The 20890-nt window shown below is 51.3% G+C and overlaps 7 protein-coding genes across 7 annotated transcripts; 5 read left to right on the top strand and 2 right to left on the bottom strand.

Annotated features, from left to right (window-relative positions):
- Positions 1-1344: 1344 nt before the first annotated feature.
- On the top strand, positions 1345-2164 carry IAR55_002012 (uncharacterized protein; the record flags this gene model as incomplete). Its single annotated transcript, XM_066945129.1, has 3 exons — positions 1345-1605; positions 1709-1778; positions 1857-2164. 3 exons carry the CDS (start codon positions 1345-1347, stop codon positions 2162-2164), a joined length of 639 nt encoding a protein of 212 aa, XP_066803818.1.
- A 770-nt stretch (positions 2165-2934) lies between these two features.
- IAR55_002011 (uncharacterized protein) lies at positions 2935-5221 on the top strand (the record flags this gene model as incomplete). Its single annotated transcript, XM_066945128.1, has 8 exons — positions 2935-3053; positions 3107-3303; positions 3365-3651; positions 3707-3905; positions 3955-4298; positions 4350-4790; positions 4854-4951; positions 5011-5221. 8 exons carry the CDS (start codon positions 2935-2937, stop codon positions 5219-5221), a joined length of 1896 nt encoding a protein of 631 aa, XP_066803817.1.
- Positions 5222-5715: 494 nt separating this feature from the next.
- IAR55_002010 (uncharacterized protein) lies at positions 5716-6558 on the top strand (the record flags this gene model as incomplete). Its single annotated transcript, XM_066945127.1, has 4 exons — positions 5716-5862; positions 5926-6251; positions 6305-6390; positions 6467-6558. 4 exons carry the CDS (start codon positions 5716-5718, stop codon positions 6556-6558), a joined length of 651 nt encoding a protein of 216 aa, XP_066803816.1.
- A 1002-nt stretch (positions 6559-7560) lies between these two features.
- On the top strand, positions 7561-9124 carry IAR55_002009 (uncharacterized protein; the record flags this gene model as incomplete). Its single annotated transcript, XM_066945126.1, has 4 exons — positions 7561-7770; positions 7835-8240; positions 8318-8505; positions 8558-9124. 4 exons carry the CDS (start codon positions 7561-7563, stop codon positions 9122-9124), a joined length of 1371 nt encoding a protein of 456 aa, XP_066803815.1.
- A 372-nt stretch (positions 9125-9496) lies between these two features.
- IAR55_002008 (OPT family small oligopeptide transporter) lies at positions 9497-12572 on the bottom strand (the record flags this gene model as incomplete). Its single annotated transcript, XM_066945125.1, has 9 exons — positions 9497-9891; positions 9952-10689; positions 10742-10959; positions 11014-11250; positions 11322-11772; positions 11827-12178; positions 12232-12310; positions 12361-12419; positions 12474-12572. 9 exons carry the CDS (start codon positions 12570-12572, stop codon positions 9497-9499), a joined length of 2628 nt encoding a protein of 875 aa, XP_066803814.1.
- Positions 12573-13989: 1417 nt separating this feature from the next.
- Positions 13990-16091, top strand: IAR55_002007 (uncharacterized protein; the record flags this gene model as incomplete). Its single annotated transcript, XM_066945124.1, has 8 exons — positions 13990-14145; positions 14394-14511; positions 14642-14675; positions 14722-14941; positions 15001-15507; positions 15556-15762; positions 15818-15884; positions 15928-16091. 8 exons carry the CDS (start codon positions 13990-13992, stop codon positions 16089-16091), a joined length of 1473 nt encoding a protein of 490 aa, XP_066803813.1.
- Positions 16092-17528: 1437 nt separating this feature from the next.
- IAR55_002006 (uncharacterized protein) lies at positions 17529-18354 on the bottom strand (the record flags this gene model as incomplete). The annotated part of the gene is made up of 3 exons (XM_066945123.1): positions 17529-17673; positions 17727-17855; positions 17909-18354. 3 exons carry the CDS (start codon positions 18352-18354, stop codon positions 17529-17531), a joined length of 720 nt encoding a protein of 239 aa, XP_066803812.1.
- Between the last annotated feature and the right edge of the window lie 2536 nt (positions 18355-20890).

The raw sequence follows: 20890 nt of genomic DNA, 5'->3' as shown, positions 1-20890 counted from the left end.
GCAGCGCATCCGCATGTGATATCGACCACAGTTTGCCAGTCGCTCTGGCAACCTTGACAAGACCGACAATCTGGATCGAGATGGGGTTACCGAACGTCTGCGATCGTGCATTGATTCATCCCGCCAGTCATGATCTCGGTTTATCAGACTCACTATACCATAGGAAGAACCACTAAGTTATATCAATTTTCACCCCGGATTTCTTCCCGGCTTCGAAGATCTTGACGTTTTCGCGATGGACCTGTCATGCGAACGTACAGTCACTTCAATGATCGCGTCGGTGGATGGCCAGGTCGACTCACATTCCCTGCCAGAGATAAGGGTGGTTTTGTGGCCTTCGACTGTTCAACGAGCGTCCCGTTGTCATCAAAGACAGTTTGGATGGTATCATATTCTCCACATACAGAGAACAGCTTGGCTCCGCTAAGTTCGTTTATCTCATCAGTGATTTCTGGCATGATCGGACTCACCGAGAGGAAAGTTCCATCACTGCCGACTTGCGCCAATTTTTCGATGGCAGGTGGAGCGATGTCGGCATTCCATGCAATGGTGAGCTCGACAAATATCCCCACTAAAATCCTCATGTCAGTCAACCTGTCGCTCTATCGCGGCTGAGTACCCACGCTTATTTTGCACAATGAAAGAGGTAATGGCAGGTCCGTCTGATATGTCCATTTTCACTGGCGTATACCCAAGCTTCGCAACAGCTTAAGCATGTTCGTCCTCCCTCACGGTCGCATAGATCTCCAACTCGGAACGACCTTGCAGTTGAGACAAAATCTCTCCCCCTCTGTCTTGTCAGCAAGACATGACGATGGTCACGACACTCACATGTATCCAGAACCGCCGGGATCAGTAGACGAGTCATGACGGGGACTGCTTGTATAGATGCAAAGAGTGCACGGTGTAATTCAGGAAGGACGCTTGGCACCTACACGGCGACGAGTCATATATCGGTGTCCAAAAGCGGAGGTAGACCCATCCGATCATTCGATTAACTCAGTAATGTTGTCGTGGGTGGGTTACCCGGGGAAGAACAGATCTGACGAAGTTTGCAGCATTCAAGCCGCCGGTACAGGGCATGGCACCAACTCGAGTCGCAGCAGCAGCAGTGGGAAAGAATAGAAGAGCCACAGACGACCGGTTACGCATATCCTGTCTGTCTGTCTGGCACTGGACTACAGACGCACATAAACTGGGCAGTCACGTCACGTGACGATGCAAGGGTTCAGATGGGTGACTCCACCGCCCTCTCCTCCACGTCGGTGCTATCCTTGGCGATCTACGGCTATCTTGACGACAGTTTCGATACTTTTTCACACTTCCAAGCCTTACAATATCAAGATGTCATCCAGCGCCGCTAAGAAACCGGGTCCTCCATCATTACAAGACGGCGAAAGCTATACTCAATTCGAACTCATGATCGCTGGGAAACCTTATCTCGCTGGGGACAAGTATCTCTGCCGATTGCGAGATGAACAGGCAGACACGTTGTGGACGATCAACCAGGAGAGAAACACGGACAAGAGGATGGCATTGTACAAGAGCTTTGTGAATATGAAAGAGGGGAAAGTAGCGATCATGACACCGTTCACTTGTGAATATGTACGTTTCCGTTCGACGAAAATGTCATTACTCATTCTGGTGGTGGTCAACGACAGTCAGACTTGGACAGCTGATGATGTTGCTGAGGCAATCGCTCGATCAGGGCTTCAACATTACATTTGGTGATGACGTTTACATTGGCCCGAATTGTCAATTCCTGGACGTATGCCCCAGTGAGTCTCGCAGATGCTCCGGTCATCGTCTATTGACGGATGAAGTGTCTTTACTCTTTCGGTGATCCGATCCATCAGTCATCATTGGAGATCGGACGATGATCGCGGCAAACTGTCAGCTTTACACCCCGACTCATCCCCTCGCTCCCGAGGAACGAAACGGTCTCCAAGGTCCGGAATGGGCCAAACCCATCACTATCGGACACGATTGTTGGTTGGGAGGCGGCGTGATTTTGGTACCGGGAATTACGGTCGGCGATGGTGCGGTGATAGGGGCAGGTTCAGTGGTCACGAAGAATGTGGAGGCGAGATCGGTCGTGGCGGGTAATCCGGCAAGAGTCGTCAAGAGGATTGCCGCGGATGGGACGGTCCGTTCAGTCCCCTAGCGATGTTTGATAAGCGGTTTGTGCGGCAAAGAACGGGGATCATGAGCAATAAGAGAGACAAATCATTGGGCGGGTCGTATGGGTATTTTCACCCTGCCTGTGTTGAAACCTTTCTCCTTTGAGGCACGAAATCATTCACCGATCTCTGCGCTGGAAGAGTACTAGATTTCGCAACGTACGGTGTCTGATTCACAATAATCCTGCCAGCAGAGCAGCCGACTCTCATAACATTGCATAACCAGCAGTGCCTGAGAAAGGGGCTTTGCAATATGGCCAGATCGCAGATCGCGTGACCTCTGAGTCGATGAGTTACCGCATAGAGACAGAACTAAAAATACTTCGTACTACTGCTTGGCCCGCCGGCAACAGCTGAGAGCAAACCGTTCCAACCGAGGATTGTCCGTGACTTCACGTAAAGACCAAAAAACACCCTAGCCCTGGCCATCTCGCCGGGGGGTGGCCCCATATCGTATGGAGTGGGGAACCGGCGGGGAGCCCATGGTCGCCGTTGCGGCACTCTTCCCCTAAGAAGAGGTCGTAATCCCCAAGTCCCGCTCGCTCAATGGCATTGCATGTCACGGGAACAGCCCCTGTGGGTGTGGAAGATCCAGAACCTAGGGAAATTTTCCCCAGGGGGCCTCACGGTCAACAAAAAGCACTTTCTCCCTCCATTCAGGTGTGTATATAACGAGTCATGACCTCAAGGGGCTTTCGGAGACGATCCCCCATCAATCTCATTTCTTGCTCATTCTCTCACCATACCGATCAAGATGAGTCAGAAATACGCAACCGAGCAGATCGAGGACTTCAAGAACGCTGTCCCCGAACACGATGAGCTCGCTCGTCAACAAGAGTTGCTAGAGGCTATCAACAGCAACAAGAATGCCCGGTACGTGTCACTTCGAATCAGGAGCCTGAACCCCCGCTGACGTGCCCGTCCAGAATCCAAAACCCGCTCTTCGGTATCCCTAAAGCGACTCTCTTCCAGGACGTCGACCAATTCTGCCATCAACAAGGGTTCACTGAACACGGCGAGGTGTTCAGAAAGGGTGCACTCATCGCCCAAAACCCCACCAAGTTCGAGGAGTACGCTGAACTCGACGAAGCGGACAAGGCTATTATCCGCAGAGAGAAGACTCGTGAGTGGCTGATCCTGTTTGATGAATCGTCAACGCTGACTACAATACCTATTTCCTGTAGACAAATGGGATCAACCGCGTGCTCTGATCTTCAGTGTCATCTTGGCTTCAGTCGGTGCTGCCGTTCAAGGGTGGGATCAGACCGGTTCCAACGGTGCCAATCTGTCCTTCCCTGTCGAATTCGGCATTAGCGACGCGAAAGGCGCTCCTAACGCGTCGAGGAACCAATGGATCGTTGGTCTCGTCAACGCTGCGCCATACATCGCATCTGCCTTGGTTGGTTGTTGGCTCAATGATCCCTTGAACTCGGCCTTTGGTCGTCGAGGCGTGATCTTCGGTTCCGCTGTGGTACGTATGGCGTTGATGATGCGTATATTTATATCTAATTATTCCTTGCCCACAGCTCTGCTTCGTTGCTCCTATCGCTTCTGGTTTCACACACAGCTGGGAGCAGCTGTTCGGTTGTCGAGTCATTCTCGGTATCGGCATGGGTCTCAAAGGTTCCACCATCCCTATTTTCAACGCCGAAAACGTCCCTGCATCCGTACGGGGCGGTCTTGTCATGTCTTGGCAATTGTGGACCGCGTTCGGTATCTTCCTTGGTAAGTGAGACGACAGCCAAAGTGACGAGATCGCTGACTCGTCGTCCAGGTTTCTGCGCCAACCTCGCTGTCTATCAAGTTGGGCGTTTGGCTTGGCGTCTTCAACTTGGTTCTGCGTTCATCCCCGCCGTGCCTCTCCTCATTGGCGTCTACTTCTGTCCTGAATCACCTCGTTGGCTCATGCGAAAAGGACGATACCAGGCAGCATACAAATCTCTCCTTCGACTTCGAAACTCGCCGCTCCAAGCCGCCCGAGACTTGTACTATGTTCACCGCCAGTTGGAGGAGGAGTACGCTGCCGTAGGCCACTCCAACTACCTCACAAGATTCACCCAGCTCTTCACCATTCCTCGTGTCCGTCGTGCCACCTTGGCCAGTTTCGTTGTCATGCTGGTAAGTTCAGCAGATCCAAAATGAGCGCTTGGGCACTGACATAGAGCACAGGCACAACAAATGTGTGGTATCAACATCATCGCGTTCTACTCGTCTTCAGTCTTCAGTGATGCCGGTTATTCTACGCTTTCGTCTTTGCTCGCATCTTGGGGTTTCGGTCTCCTCAACTTCGTCTTCGCCATCCCCGCTGTGTTCACCATTGACACTTTCGGTCGACGAAACTTGCTCTTGGCTACATTCCCCAACATGGCTTGGACTCTGCTCGTGACCGGGTTGTGTTTCCTTATTCCTTCCGATAACGCCGCTCGTATTCCTTTGATCGCCGTTTTCGTCTACCTCTTTGCCATTTTCTACTCTGTCGGTGAAGGGCCCGTACCGTTTGCCTACTCGGCCGAGGTTTTCCCTATTACCCACCGAGAGGTTGGTATGGGATGGGCTGTCGCCACTTGTCTTTTCTGGGCGTCTGTTTTGTCTCTCACCTTCCCGAGAATGGTAGGTCTACCGTCAAGTGTTACCCGTTCCGAGACCCACGCTAATGCATCACTCCCATTACAGGTCGGTGCGATGGGCCACACTGGTGCTTTCTGTTTCTACGCTGGACTCAACATGATCGCTTTTGTCATGATTTTCTTCCTTCTTCCTGAGACCAAGCAGTGAGTATAGCCGCCCACATCCACGACGTGAAAGGTTTGAGCGCTGACTCTTTCGACAGGCTCACACTTGAGGAGCTCGACTACGTCTTCGGTGTACCTACCTCACGACACATGGCTTATCAGGGTCGAACCTGGCTCCCCTGGTTCTTCAAGCGACACGTCCTCCGTCAAAAGGGTGCACAACTCGAGGAGCTCTATCACCTCGAGGAAGTGGGTGGAATTGAGAAGCACGCAGATTACGTGGCCTCTGCCCCTGGTGCTATGCACTGATCGCACGGAGCGAAATAACAATGAAGGGTGTGGGAGTAGTTTAGTCGTGCATATTGGACTGCCAGGTCGTGTAGTATGCTTGTCCGTCGTGACGATGCATGAACGAATGTATGTGACTCTCCCCGTCCTGTCCCACCGAGGACTTGGGTGCCACATCTGGCGTGGGGCAGGACGAAATCAAAGCAAGTGGCTTCTTACATGTCACGACCTGATTGCTGCACGATGACGTATATGAAATGGACCGCATCCTGATTGGTTGAGAGACGCGTTCGATCCCATGGGAATCGCCGATCGCCCACGTAAAGCACTGTCCACCCGAGTCACCTAAACACACCACTGGAAGCTCAACCAGGTTTCTTCTTCCTTCGCACATGACGTAGAGTGGTGTCAATCTGCAAACGGCTGAATACATGCATGATGATAGGTCAAAAGTAGCGTATCTCTCCGTTCCATCTACCTTTTCGATCCATTCACGCACTCATCAATACACCAAGATGTCATCGAGCTCCAACAAGGGAACAGCACGCAAAGCAGAGGAGGTCGTCCATGAAGCCAGTCAACTTCTCACTGGCCAAGTGCCCAACAGCGATCTCGCCATGGGCCATCCGATCCACCCAGCCACAGTTCACTGGCCTATTGCCGTGAGTGAATATTCGAGCGAGATACCGTACAAGCAGTGCTGACCCGTCGATCGAGACATGTAGTTCCTCTCAGCGACCTTTGGCTTGTCCGCTTTGACCGTCGTTCCCCCATCCTATTATCCATCCTCATTCCTGCCCGCTCAAGCGGTCATCCCCTCGCTCGCTCATTACTCTGCTGCGGCAGGAGTCATCACCGCTCTGCCAGCGATCGTCACCGGACTCGGAGAAGGATACGAGCTTATCCGAGCTCAATACCTCATCAAAGGATCATGGACAAAGCTCTTTGACGATGCTTGGAACATGAAGGATGAAGGGGGTAGAAAGGTGAAGATGACCATCAAACATGCCTCGTTGAACGATCTGGTCGTTGGTCTGGCTGCGTGGAACTGGTGAGCGGATCATGTCGCGCCACTCGTGTGACCGAAATAACAGAGAAAAACAGGTACCGCGGATACGCTTATCCCAACCAAGCGCTTCCCAAGGTCAACATCGTCCTCGGAGCGATCGCCCTTCCGGGCTTGTTATATTGTGAGTCCTCCGACCAGGAACCATGCGGGCCGGAATTTCTACTGATCTGCGATCTGTTCGATCCGTCTTTTTTCAGCCGCGATGCTCGGAGGTCGACTTGTTTACGAATACGCGGTTGGTGTTCAGAGACAAGGTCACGGCAAGGAGGTCAAGGAAAAGGAACAGTAGTGATTCGCGGGCCGACCTTTCCCGTCACCCAGCTTGCATCATGTATCATGACATTTATGACATTTACATGTTTAACTCCACTTGCAATGTCTTGAATCCATGCTCCGGAGCCCGCAAAATGAAACGAGGGGATCTAGGATGTTAACGTATTTAATCGTCGCCATGAGTTTTCCGCAGGTCCCTTGACCATGAATTACCGCTGCGATCGTTCAGATTCAAGGGCTAGTGGTCCCACTGCTATTGAAATCACGAATATCGATTCCTTTGGAAACGAGGAACAGTCCACTCCTTCCCCTTTGGCGGGTAGATCACTCTTCCCCTTCTTCGGATCTGGTGCGGTTACGTACTTGACTCATTGGTGTTCGACTTCATGTCTCGTCAAGGTTCGACTGCACGCTCGCGAGTCACACCCGACTGCTGGACTCTCCCCATTCAATAGACACGGCTAAAGCGATAAGCGTAGTGTTCCCCAACTGGGTCGTTCTCCTGTTCCTACGCGACGATCGGAAGCGGTCTTTGAACACCTCGTCTGTTCCTGATGTGGAGGTTAAAATGCGTACCAGCGCAACTCATACCGCTCTCATGCCTAATCGTGGCGGTATAACATAAGACCGTCGATCCCTGACGCCAAGGTCGTCGACCAGCCAAACGGTAACGTCACTTGTCACGAGAGCTTGTCCCTCTTGTTGGGAGGGGGAAATAGCAGAGTAAACCACCTTGTGTGTCGTAATCGTCCCGCCGGCTAATCGCGGGTTCCCATCCGGGGTATAGATCCAGGGCGTCCCTACCTCCCAATGGGGCCCATCCGGGGTTAACAGGATTGGGCACTGCGGCAAATCCAGGCATATCCAGGACACGGCCAAAAGGCCCCCGCCCCCCGACTGGCATCGAAAGACCTTATAAAGATCACCATTCTGAAAAGGGCGCCCTGCTTTCCTCGTCTCGATCAGAAACACAGCAAAGAGCACGATCCGCGGAACCGATCAACAAGTATCATTCACGATGAGTCTCACATTGGACGACAAGCATGACCTCCAACACATCGAGGAAGGCGATCAGGTTGGAGATCTCCCCAAGGTCGGTGACCAGGACTACGAGTACATCCCTGGTACCGACGAGGAAAAGCGTCTCGTCAGAAAGATCGATAGACACCTTCTGCCCATGCTCTGGATCATGTACGTCTTCAACTACTTGGACAGAACCAACATTGGTGTAAGTCAGACCTTATCCACCGTGGCGTGACCCCTAGGCCTGATCTGACGTATTCTTTTCACAGAACGCCAAGGTCGGTGGTATGGAGCACGACCTCAAATTGACTTCTTCCGACTACTCCCTCGTTTTGTCCATCTTCTTCGTCGGTTACCTCCTCAATGAGGTTCCTTGCAACATGATTCTCTCTCGATCCAAACCCAGTATCTTCCTTCCGACCGTCATGGTTCTCTGGGGTGGTATGTCTATCGGTGCCAAGGGTGTCACCTCGCTTGGTGGTATGGTCGCCTTCCGAATGGTTCTTGGTCTCGTCGAAGCTGGTTTCTTCCCCGGTGTCATGCTCCTTCTGTCTTGTTGGTACAAGCCTGCCGAACTCTCCAAACGAATTGCCATCTTCTACACCGCTTCATTGGTCTCAGGCGCTTTCGGCGGTCTTCTTGCTGGAGGCTTGATCGAGGGTTTGGAGGGTGTCGGTAACACCAGAGGATGGAAATGGTGAGTGGAATTGCTGCCGACAACCGCTAATATCCCAGGTTGTTCATCATCGAAGGTCTTGCCACTGTGTTTATCGCAATCTTCGCCTTCTTCGTTCTCCCCAACTATCCTACCACTACCAAGTGGCTCACCGGTGACGAGAGACGATTGGCTGTCGCGCGATTGACCACTGGCCAAGAGGAGGCTTCGGACATGACTCACAAGGAGGCTTTCGTTGCTGCCCTCAAGGACCCCAAGACTTACGTGAGTTCATTTTGACTAAATCAATCACAGCGCATCACTGACGCCCTCCCAGATCTTCATGATCATCTACAACGTCCTCAACAGTGTCGGAACCATCTCCTACTTCTTCCCCACCCTCATGAAGGCTCTCGGTTACAAGGGTCGAACCGCCCAATTCATGACTGTCCCCATCTACATTGTCGCTCTCACCGTCGCTGTCACCGCTGGATGGAACGCAGACAGAACCGGACAGAAGGCTTACACCGTCTTGGGTGGTGCTTGCTTGTCTGTTACCAGCTTCGTCATCTGTGTGGCTGTCCATAATAACGCCGTGCGATACGCCATGATCTGTTTCGGCGGTGCCGGTGTCTGGACTTGTGTCCCCGTCTTCCTCAGCTGGATGGTCACCATGTTTGACGGTCGAGAGAAGAGAGCCATCTCCATCGCTCTGATAAACGGTGTCGGTAACCTCTCTTCCGTGTACGGCTCCTTCTTCTGGCCCGCCGCCGATGCTCCTCAATACGTCAAGGGATTCTCCATCTCTACCGGATTGATGGCTCTCGCTGCCACGTTGGTGGTCATCACCAAGTGGAGATACAACGACAAGGGTGTTGCTGGTATCCCCGAGGGCAGACGATAGGGACGCTATTCAGTGACTGTAGGAAAGAGATCTTTATGTAAATAGTCATATGGGAACACAGGATTGTGGTCTTTTGAGGATTTAAGTTTGTGAATGCATTGTTACTCATCCAATGATCTGTGCTTTGTGTCAGTCGGGCGGCCGCTGCCTAGATTGTTGTACACGTGAGATTTGCGTTAGCCGAGCTTCCCAGTCTGCCTTCTCAACCTACGCAGCAAGCTGAATGTACATTCAGCGAAATCGATGCATGCAACTGAGTGGACAACTGTCCCGGTCCTCGAGTAACGAAATAAGCACACGACCAGTGCTACACTAAGCTACAACTAACCGACAAACAACGCTTTCCTCCTTCTCTATCATGAATTCACTCCTTTAAATGAACGAATTGGTACCAGGTGCAGGTCCGAAGTATCCAGCATCGGGAACTTCCATGAGCGTACAAGCGGCGCCATCACAACCCGCGGATGAGACAGTATTGCCCCACCAATCGATGGAGACGTTGGGGATTTCAAGACCAAAGAAGATGATAATGGTCGAAAGAGCAATACCGGTCATCCAAGCAGCAGCAAGGACGTAGTTGTACTTGGACCAGAAAGCGAGGTATCGCTTCTTGATGTAAAGCCAAGAGAACATGGTGAGGGGGACGACGGGCCAGTAGTTGCTGAAGTTATAAGGAGACCAGAGAAGACCACCAGCACAAATCATGACAGGGTGGAATTGTCGAAGCCATTGTTGACGGGGGAAGGCCTTTTGCAATCCGCGCGTGACTACAAACCGTATGATTGCTTAGCAATTGACTGACGAGAGCAGGTATCGTTTGGACTCACTGAAAGGCAAGATGAAACCGACGGGGAATCCAATTAGGAGGGTGTTGTACCTCCTGCCAGGACCAAACAATCTCTTTGGACCAAGAGTACCCCAGAAGACGGAAGCAGTGAAGAATGTGTTCTGACCGGGACACGTGAAACCGAATGAAGCATCGGCGGTACACACATTCTTGAAACCCATCTGGAAGTTGAAGATACCAGTGCAAACGAATGTGGAGACAAAAATGGCAACCATCTGAGCGACAAAGGTGTGTCGAGGCGAGATCTTGCTGTAGTGGGCGAGCTTGAGATCATTGAGGAAGAAGATAGCCTGGGCGGTAGTAATATATCCGTACATCTTGAAGAAGTTCATCTCGACTGCGTTACCGTTCGAGATGGAACCACCTATGAACTCAGCGAGCACGTTCATAGTGACCTGAATACCTGTAACGGCCGTAATCATACCAACGGGAATGATCGAAATAATAGCCATAATGATACCGAAGATGACGGTGGCCGGGGAAGCATGAGTGGGATAGACCCCAATGCCGACCATACCGAGAGCCGCAGCCACAGCGAGGACAATCATGTACCACCATTCCGGGACCTCGGGGTATGCCTTCATCAACTTGAAGTGGATGTCTTCGGCCAGATCGTCGGTTTCTCCTGTCGAGGCCTTTCCCCTCCTCATCGTACGCCAGAGTCCCTTGAAACCCAGCTTCATGTCGTGGTAGTGGTAGAAGAAGACGTATGACAGAGCTGTCGAATATTCAGTCATAACAACATCAATCTGAAGCGCATGTAAACTTACTGCAAGAATAGATGGCGAAGAACCAGAAATAGGTGACCAGATTTCCGGCAGCCATGTACGGCTCTGAATATTGCTGGTACCTCTCGTTATCGAACTCGCCATCATCATTGAGAATCAACGTGACATTGTATCTGCTGCCGGTGTTGTCGAAAATGTGGTTGCTGTTAACGGGTAGATATGCTGTGTTATAGTTGTTTTTCCAATACCAACCAACGATCCTGAAGTAAAAGACTGTGAGACAATTTACCGACGAGACAGCTGTCGAAACTTACATGCAGAAAGAGATGATCATTCCCAAGAATTGGTTGAGAATGGTGAAAGTGGGAATGACCAAAGGAACCCAGCCTTGAACGGTAAGCTGGTTGAAGTCAAATGTGGGAATGGGGTTGACACCCAAACCATTGATTGAACCAGTGATGACGGCAAGCTTGGTGTTATTGGGGGCAATCCAGGTGATCCAGTTGAAGTAAGAAAGAGCCTGGAAGATGAATCCAGGGAACCACCAGTAGCTGTGCGGTTGCATTGCAATTATTAATGCCTTGTGTGATCGAACGAGGAAGAAACTGGGAATGCCACTCACATGAACATGGAGATGAAAGCGAACAAGAAGAACCTTTCTCGACTCCACGTGTACATCCTCTTGAAAGGACCTGCTACAGGCTCGTTGGTCTCCGTGTGGAAAGCCTTGTTCAACGCCACAGTGACGAGCGAGGTAGGCCAAACACAGAAGCTGGGGTATACCAGGAATCGACGACAGATACCAGCCAATCCGATTCCAACAAAATTACTGCCCAACCCGCTAAGAATTTGGTAACCGAACTTGAGCGCATAGGGCTGGTTGAAGTAGACAGGAAGAGCCTGGACGAAGACAGTGTAGTTGGTATAAGGAGTGTTGTAAGCCACAGTGGCCATGATGGTGATAAGCATGTGTTCTTTCTGATTGAATGGTCCCGGGTTCAAGCTGTGTGTTTTGCCGAAGAGCCTGAACGTTTTAGCGGGCATCGTGGCAGCCAACAATCTTCCGAAAGGGTCTGCCAAAAGATATCAGTGGATTTCGTTCAGACCGCTTCCCAAAGACAGCTCACAAGAGAGAAGCTGCGCAACGTTCGCAGTGATGTAAACCGAGGGGTTACGGACACTGAAAAGTTCGTTGACGAAAGCTCCGATACCGGCGAAGAGGATTCCGATGACCCAGACCCGGAATGTGAACGAAGGGATGGTGGGATCGTCGGTATTATCAACATTGGCTCTGACCTCGGCGTATGGAGAGTTTTCGGTTACCAGCAACGCCTGAAGTTTCATCTCCGTGATGAGCGAAGCGTAGGCGCTTGGATTCTCGTATACCGCCGGGTTGTCAAGGAAAAGGCCCATTGTTTCCAGGGCAGAACTGGGGAAGTTCTGATCGTGTTCATGCATAATCCTTACTTGAGACATGATCTAAGGATCCCGTCAGTCGCCAAGCAAAAGGCATCGGCTGGAAGCAAACTCACAGCATGTGTCCTCTCGAGAGTCATTGTGCTGAGCTTTTTCTCCGTTTCCAAGAGATCCTCCTCGGTCATTTCAAGGTTCCTGTGTATCACGTCAACGTCGGGTCGAGTCGAGTGGGCTTTGGGACTCACTCTTTGACAGCCTCTTCTTCCACAACTGTGCTGGGCTCGAAAGCACCCTTGATATCGGTCTACATCAAATATCAGCTCACTACTCGTCATACCGAGCTTCACGCGTTACTCACCTCATGGTCTAAAGCCGTGTCCTTCTTCTCCGCACTGTCATGCGATGGGTCGAACCTTTTGTCCGCTCCTAGAGCGGGAACAATGTCGTAGTCACTCATTGCGGTGAGGTTTTGTCGGAGCAAAAGAAAGATGGAAAATCAAGGGAGACGCACCGATAGCTACCAAGCTTTATAACAGCGACCTCGTTAGAATCATTGCATTGCTCGGTCTATTTTTACATTCGAAGCGCTTTTATCTTCTGTGAGGGTTGACGCCTATACCGTCTGACACCCATTCAGTCGGAGGACGATTATCATCATGGAGGGAACTCATCCAACTTATGTGCATCCACATGGTCACATCGATCGCAAAAACTCTCCCGACACCAATCAGACTTTTTCAATGTCGAGCTCCACATGCCATTTCGGGCTACAAGTCATATCACACTTATCATTTCCTATCGACTGCCATGCGGTGAACAATTCTATCTAACCGATGCGCATTCCAAACTCTGCGGTGTAGTAGGGCAGGAGCAAGACTCGGCCGTCTGGTGACAGCAGGAGAGGCAAAAGATAAGCATGTCTCAATGTCGTAATCAATCGTGGGACCTATTTTTGGACTCAAAACGACCTGGACACCTCGTGTTTTTCTTTCGCTTGGTTTCATCATGGCGGAGAAGTCGACTCACCTATTGTCATTGGCGCTTTGAACAGCCTCCACCCTTTGATTCTACTGGAAGCAGTCGTTCGCTAGCTAAGGAACAGGTTTTTACCGACTTCTATTATTAGAAACTCTCAAAATGGAGCTGAAGTGAACGCGACTCCACGCAGTCATAATTTTTGGAAGCACACGCTTCTTCCCCCAAGATGGTGGCGGACAGGATGCAGCGAAACCAATCAGAATTGCGTTTCAGACGAGGAGGCATTACACCGCGGAGGACGGTCGATTGATCGTGCGGCTTACCCTCAAATCGCCTATCTCTGGAACGGTGGCTTTCGCTCCATAACTCCCCCATGACACGCCACGTAGAGCCTCACGGACAATGGAACGCAGGGTCCTACTCAAAAGTGGCGCACAGAATCGGAAGCATGCCGTTGATTATCTCGAGCTCGTCCAGCAGTTTCCACTTCGTGGTTGCGATAAGGACAGCTATTTTCGTCCTGGAGCGCTCAAATGTCGATCAAGATCGTTATTATTAAACAATCGATAAGGCAGTAAGCATTCACACCATGTGTTTGGGCTTGGGTCACGCATGCTGACGGGTGGTGTATGATGATATCTATGTTTAATACATGTAAACAACGTAGATCGCGGCCGTTGCGCTTCTGTGATAGGCTGCTTGCTTGCACTGTGTTGGTGCACCCGAAAAGGAAAACAGCGAAGTTGAGAAACACCTGGAACCCGAAATCGGTTGTTAGGCGCGTGTCACCTGGTGGCACCTGACATTCGGCTAACGCCGAGAATGAGTGGGATGTCACCCAGTTGAACAGCAGCAGCGATTCCCCTTTGGTTACAATTACCTCTCAACCATGACAGATGAAGGGCCTCGAGGAGGGAGACTCCCTGCCGCACAGCAGGAACTCGTTGCACATTGAGCATGGCCGCAATCCTCGCAACCTCCTTGGCAAGCTCATGATCGTAGCGGCTCTGGCGTATGTGTCCTGGACCACTTGGTTTCAATCACGACCTCAGGTATGTCTCTTCGTTTGGGAACGTCACTGACCTCAGCCTTCTGCTGTGTCCTCGGATCCTTTCCATTGGAAGCAATGTCATTCCGACCCTCACTATCTGTGTGGGCATCTCACTGTCCCGCTCGACTATACCAATTTGTCCGATACGCGCACAGTGGAAATTGCAACCGTGCTGTATCAGCAACGCCCGGGTAGAAAATCGGAAAGGACATTAGTGATCGAACCGGGAGGTGAGTTTAAGTACTCCAGGCTATATTGACTTCAGGTCCTGGTGGCTCTGGCACTTCTATGCTATGGGCCAAAGGCAAACTGTTCGGTGATATGTACACAGATGGACAAATGGACGTCTTGGGCTTCGATCCCCGAGGTGAGTTGCAGTATCTGTATTGACGCTGAGCACGACTCAGGGGTCAATTTGTCATCTCCTTCTATATCATGCTTCCCCAGCGACGCCTATCGTGATCGATGGCTGTGGCTCACCAACTCTTGGCCCGAAGTCTCTGGTTATGACACCTTGGATAGAATGGACGCGTAAGTGCATGGAATCTTGCGCCGGTAGCAACTGGCGGTCTTGCAGCATGAATGAAGCTCTCATGCAGGGGTGTGAAGCGAAGTATGGAGATATGCCGAGGTTCCTCACAACGGCATTCGTTGCCAGGGATGTTGATGCTATACGAGATGCGCTGGGCGAGGAGACTCTGACCGCATTCATGGTGTCGTATGGGACTGGCATCGGTGAGTCGAGCAACGGGGACACGGGTCGGGTTCGTCTCGCTGACAAACCTGCTCAGGCCAAAGTAGGTTGTTCATTATTTACCCATAGCGGTCTGCTCACCAGCACCTAGCGTACGCACAGATGTTCCCTGATCGGGTCGGCAATATCGCTCTCGATGGAATGGAGTTCGTGCGGGACGGATGGAATCCTTGGGGTTGGGGTGTTACGTCCCTTGACAACGTCACAGATGCATTCGAAGACGGATTCATCGGCGAATGCGTTCGTGCTGGGCCGAAGGCGTGTTCACTTGCGTCAGACCATCTGAACACTGGGGATGACTACCACGCTGCTCGAAAAGCCCTATCGCTGCGAGTACACAAGCTGTTCGACGACATCAAAAAGCGACCGATACCTGCGGTGTCCTCCCAAGGACCTGGCATTGTGACATACGAAGAGCTTGTCGGCTGGCTCTACTCTATCCTTTACCAACCACCGCAATGGAAAGACAGTGCAAGGCTCCTCGCGGAGTTGGAAATGGGGAACGCAACATCAGCCTTGGTGCAATGGCATCAGCAGAGGTTCTCATTTGACCCCACTAAAGAATCAAAGGAACTCAAGAGCGACGAGCTTGAGTCGATGGTGATATGTGTAAGTGGGGATCTCGTTTTGTCTGCCTTACACTGAACATCTGCATAGGGGGACGCGGCAGGTGCTGAATCGCACTCACTTGATTGGTGGAAGGTTCTTCATCTCAACATGACTAAGAAGTCGTGGATTTCTGGCTCGTCCAGGTTGCTGGCAACTCTGCCCTGTCGTCACTTCAAGTGGGAGCCTGCTGAGGTGTACAGAGGTGGCTTCAACCATACTCTGCGACATCCTTTGCTTCTGATAGGCAGTCCCTATGTACGTGATCTACTCGACTTTTGAGTCCCCTCGACCGACAGCTGATGTCTACCAGGATCCCGCAACACCGCTTCGCAATGGTCGTCGTTTGGCCAAGGAGATGGGTGATAACGCTCGAATGCGTGAGTGAATCTTCTAGTGAGACCAGTACTGACTGTTATGCAGTCGTGCATCATGGCTATGGACATAGCTCGGCGAGAGATCTGTCAAGTTGCACCAATGCCATTGTTCAATCCTACATTCTTAACGGGACCTTGCCGGAGACCGCTGAAGTACACTGTGAACCAGACAAGAAGCCGTATGATGTTGACTTCCAAGGATTTGCTTAGCAGAGTTATGATGGAACGGTTAATGGGATGTCAAAACGAAGTGCCGTAGGTTCAGTAATTATGAAAATCACCCATAATGAGACGTGTGGACCAGGAAGATTGCAACGATAAACGTGCGTCCCGTTGCGCACATGGGCGACCCATCTCTTGGTGGTGTGATCCAAGTATATGACTCTACCCCAAAGCCGTTCCCTGGTGGCCCTCAGTAGCTCGAGGGCTCTCCACACAAACTCCACGCACGTGGTGTAACGGGGCGTAGAGCATATATAACTTTCTTCCGGACGCAAGTTGCCGGATATTAGCGCCCACACTGTGAAGAAAACAATCACTATGCCTGCTTTGACAACAGCATTCGCACTTCTCTTCACTCTGTCCATCGCTCACGCATGGCCATCCGACAACCACACATGCGCGCTGACATCTCCCATCTATTCATGTGAGAACACAACAACCAGAAGTTCTGGAAGTCCCAGGTGAGCATCAGATCAACGGCGAAGCTCAATTTACTGATCTTACCTGGAAGGGCTCCCCTGACTGGACGTTTTGGCAACATGGCGAGTCCACTTTCTTTCTGTATGCTCTTCGGTGTCATTCGGCAAGCGTGTTTCACACATCACCGCGCTTCCTGCAATATTCTGAGTGGTCGATCAGCGCTCAGCGCGCGGGCGCCTCGTTGTACATGTACATTTTAAGCTGACCCATCGCTCACGGACAGAATTCAGCAAACATGCGACTTGTTTCTCCACTTACGATGTCGGAAACCACGGGACCCCCGACTGCTACGGACCTCTATACTCGAATCAGACAGAGACCTCTATCGTTGATTTCCTCGATTCAGTAATCCGAGCACAAGTGCAATACCCTACCTTTACGTAGTTGTCTGAAGCAGGTGTCACACCCAGCAATAGTACTGGGTATCCAATCGCCAAGCTGCAGGACATCCTGAGCAAAGCGTCGGGTGCCGTACCATATGTGAGCTGTCTGCCGTACGAGACTCACTACTCGAGACAGTTCTGTTAACACCTCACTTCCAGCTCGGCTGCAGCGGCACCACCCGACAAACTCTCAGTGAAGTTTGGTACTATTCCCAATCCCTGGGCAGACCTCAAGACGGTACTCTGAAGCCAATCGATCAGACCACCAGATCAAACTGCAACAACAGTCAGCCAATATTTTACTATGAGCGATCGAGTGGATCGGAACAATAGGGTAGTCCGAAAAGCCCAGAGTTGAGACCACCCGACTTAGTCTGGGACGGACGGACGGACGGCTGGGCAGCTTGATACGAAACAATGGATTCCTAAGACCACTTCGAATAGCAGGGCTTGGATGCATGCATGTATGTGTGAGGTTGAAAATGCGGACTATAGCTACATGAAAAATGTATGATACAGCACTGACTGGATGTCCTTCCAAGTAGTGGAATAAAGCTACCCCTCACACACCAATAGGAATATTGTTTCCCGACTTAATTCTATCGACGGCGAACTGAACGGCCTCAGTTTGCCAATTGGAGTTTTTGTAACTCCAGTGCGTGTTCGCCCTTGACGAATAGGGAGCGCCGGTACACAGATAGTCGTTTCTGAGTTATAGTCAGCGGCCACGTTCGGTTGGAAACCTGAGCGATCAACTCACGCCAAACAGAAATCTGCTGTGACATCCTCAAAGGTAATAGGCGTGCCCAGACCTTCAGCTTGTCCGCAGACAGAAGTGCCCGAGGTCGCCGTGCCCCTGTTCTCAGGTCTTCCCGCATGCCAGAAGCAACTATGAAGAACGCGTCAATGGGAAGCCGATCTGGACAGATGACGTGTACTCACTTTCCGTACATTATCACAGCGGCGATAGGTAGTCGAACAAGCGCTGGATCATTCAGAGCGAGAATCGCCTCTATCGTTCCGTAACTGTAGCCGAAGATCACAATTTTGGTAGTTGGGCAAGTAGCGAAAGTGGTTGCTACTGTCTGGACCATTTCTAGGGACCCCGCGGCAGCGTGAGAGATGAGTACTGCTCCGTCGGAATTCGGACCATTGTCAGAAGAAGGTGGTGGAGTCTTGAGGAGATAACGTTCCCCGCCCGGTAAAGCTTTCAACAGCTGGTTGGTCGTAGGCGATGTCCATGATCCAGCACTATCCGCCAAACCTGGAGCTTCTATCACCATGTATGTCGGACATGTTGCCCGAGGTTCGTTGTCGCGCGGGGTCAAGGGGATCGATCGAGCGAGCAGCGAGCAGACAAGGAGTAGGAAAGCAACACGTACGAGCATAGCGGAAAAAAGTAAGTAGTTGAGTGATGGGGCTGCATGGTGACATCCGACTGATTGTCTCGCAGAACATATATATGCTACAGCACTCCAGAGATCGACCAGCAGCTCACTTTACACAATGACTGTGCATGCGACGTATGAGTTACATGTCATCAAACTCCTTCTTCATTACAGTTGAATTAAACGGGAGCGGTCAATTTGCGAATGAACGGGACCGATCAGGTAGCTTGCGTACTTCCCCGCGATCTTTCGGGACTATCAACCCTACATATGGCCCCACCATAAACGTAAGCGGCGCATGAGGATGGGTACGAACGCTCTTCACCGGTCGTTTCTTTGTAGCGCCAGTCACTGCAAGTCCCTCTCAGGGTGTCGCACGGAGGTGCAAGCGAATGACTCCTTCATCGTTATGGAATTGTGCTGTTCGTCTACAACTCCCGGGACGTCTACCCTCTCACCCTCTGGCGTCATTGTCATCAACGGCGCACCACTCTGCCCGGCTCCGATCAATTTGCTCCTTTCCGCCGTCGCTCGTATCTGAATGATCGTTGTGGGTGCGGATAATCAGATCATTACCGTACGTCTTTTCGCGTCAGGACAGATTTACGCAGCTGTAAACGACTCCACGCCCCGTTTTTCCGCCAAGTCGCCGCGTGGGCAAAATCATTTATTCCCCTGCTGCGGGTATTTATTTCTCTGCTATTTTCACATTTAATCCCACATCTCCCTGCTAAGTCTGAAACACTCTGCTATCATACATTCCTCTCTGCTAACTGTCGAAACATCCTAACCCACGCCCGCCTGGGACAATGGGGTTGTGCCAGGACATGGTAATCACGAGAATTTGACCAGAGACGATTAGAATGAGGGGGAAGTAGGGGGGATTACACAGTATATACGGTATACATTAGCGTCAAGAGGGGTACATTGTCTCAAATACGAGTATATTGTATCAAGAACGGAGCATCACCATAGACATTGACCCACTAATTGCTATATTGTAGCGTAAATAATGGTACCCATCGTAGATATTGGCGCAGCAACCATGTATCACGAGGGTATTGGCAGATCATTATGACAGATTCTAAGCCGTGGAGCCTCCCTCCTCAGTGACTGAGATTTGAATTCGGAATTGAGGGTCATTTGACGATGGAAACTGACTCTGTAGCACATCATTGCCTCATACACCTCCTCTTCTCCCTTCCGAAAAATGAGGAAAGCGGGGGTAGTGAGATGATGCAGTCTCTGTCAATCAGTACTTGAGAGACGCTGGTGATGGCGTGGGCAGGAGTTACGGGGCATCGCTCCTCTCTCCCTTTCCGAAAAATGAGGAAAGCGGGGGTAGTGAGATGATGCAGTCTCTGTCAATCAGTACTTGAGAGACGCTGATGATGGCGTGGGCAGGACTTATGGGACATCGCTCCTCCCTCCCTTTCCGAAAAATGAGGAAAGGGGGGGGTAGTGAGATGATGGTGATGACAGCGTGGGTAGGTACTATGAGATATCGTACCTCTCTCTCCTTCCGAAAAATGAGGAAAGCGGGGGTAGTGAGATGATGCAGTCTCTGTCAATCAGTACTTGAGAGACGCTGATGATGGCGTGGGCAGGACTTATGAGACATCGTTCCTCTCTCCCTTTCCGAAGAATGAGGAAAGGGGGGGTAGTGAGACGATACAGTATCCGTCAATTAGTACTTGACAGACGCTGGTGACGGCGTGTGTAGGTACTATGAGATATTGTACCTCTCTCCCCTTCCGAAGAATGAGGAAAGCGGGGGTAGTGAGATGATACAGTATCCGTCAATCCGTCCATGACAGACGCTGGTGATGGCGTGGGCAGGAGTTATGGGGCATCGCTCCTCTCTCCCTTTCCGAAAAATGAGGAAACCGGGGGTGAGTAGCATACAACCTGTACTCAACCGGTCCGTGAGAAGCCCAAGGTACAGATTGTACATCAGTATCTCCCGTAGATACATTTCCCATACCAACCAAAGTTGATTCTTCGTGCATTGGCCATACCACGATATGCACTCGACCGGAGCGACTGTCATGCAGCTTTATACAGTGTTCTTCAGTGATGTATTGCGCCACGCAGCCCATGGTGATGTTCCTACAATGCATCGGTCTAGAAGTCGTATTTGTATACGTAATGTAACTTAGGGGTTAGGGGTTAGGGGTTAGGGGTTAGGGGTTAGGGGTTAGGGGTTAGGGGTTAGGGGTTAGGGGTTAGGGGTTAGGGGTTAGGGGTTAGGGGTTAGGGGGTTAGGGGTTAGGGGTTAGGGGTTAGGGGTTAGGGGTTAGGGGTTAGGGGGTTAGGGGTTAGGGGTTAGGGGTTAGGGGGTTAGGGGTTAGGGGTTAGGGGTTGGGGGTTAGGGGTTAGGGGGTTAGGGGTTAGGGGTTAGGGGTTAGGGGTTAGGGGTTAGGGGGTTAGGGGGTTAGGGGGTTAGGGGGTTAGGGGGTTAGGGGTTAGGGGGTTAGGGGTTAGGGGTTAGGGGTTAGGGGTTAGGGGTTGGGGGTTAGGGGTTAGGGGTTAGGGG

This window comes from Kwoniella newhampshirensis, chromosome 4, assembly GCF_039105145.1.
Source record: "Kwoniella newhampshirensis strain CBS 13917 chromosome 4, whole genome shotgun sequence".
NCBI classification, from domain to species: Eukaryota; Fungi; Basidiomycota; class Tremellomycetes; order Tremellales; family Cryptococcaceae; genus Kwoniella; species Kwoniella newhampshirensis.
The sequence above is the reverse complement of the archived record's forward strand: the minus strand, read 5'-3'. Positions and strand labels throughout refer to the sequence as shown.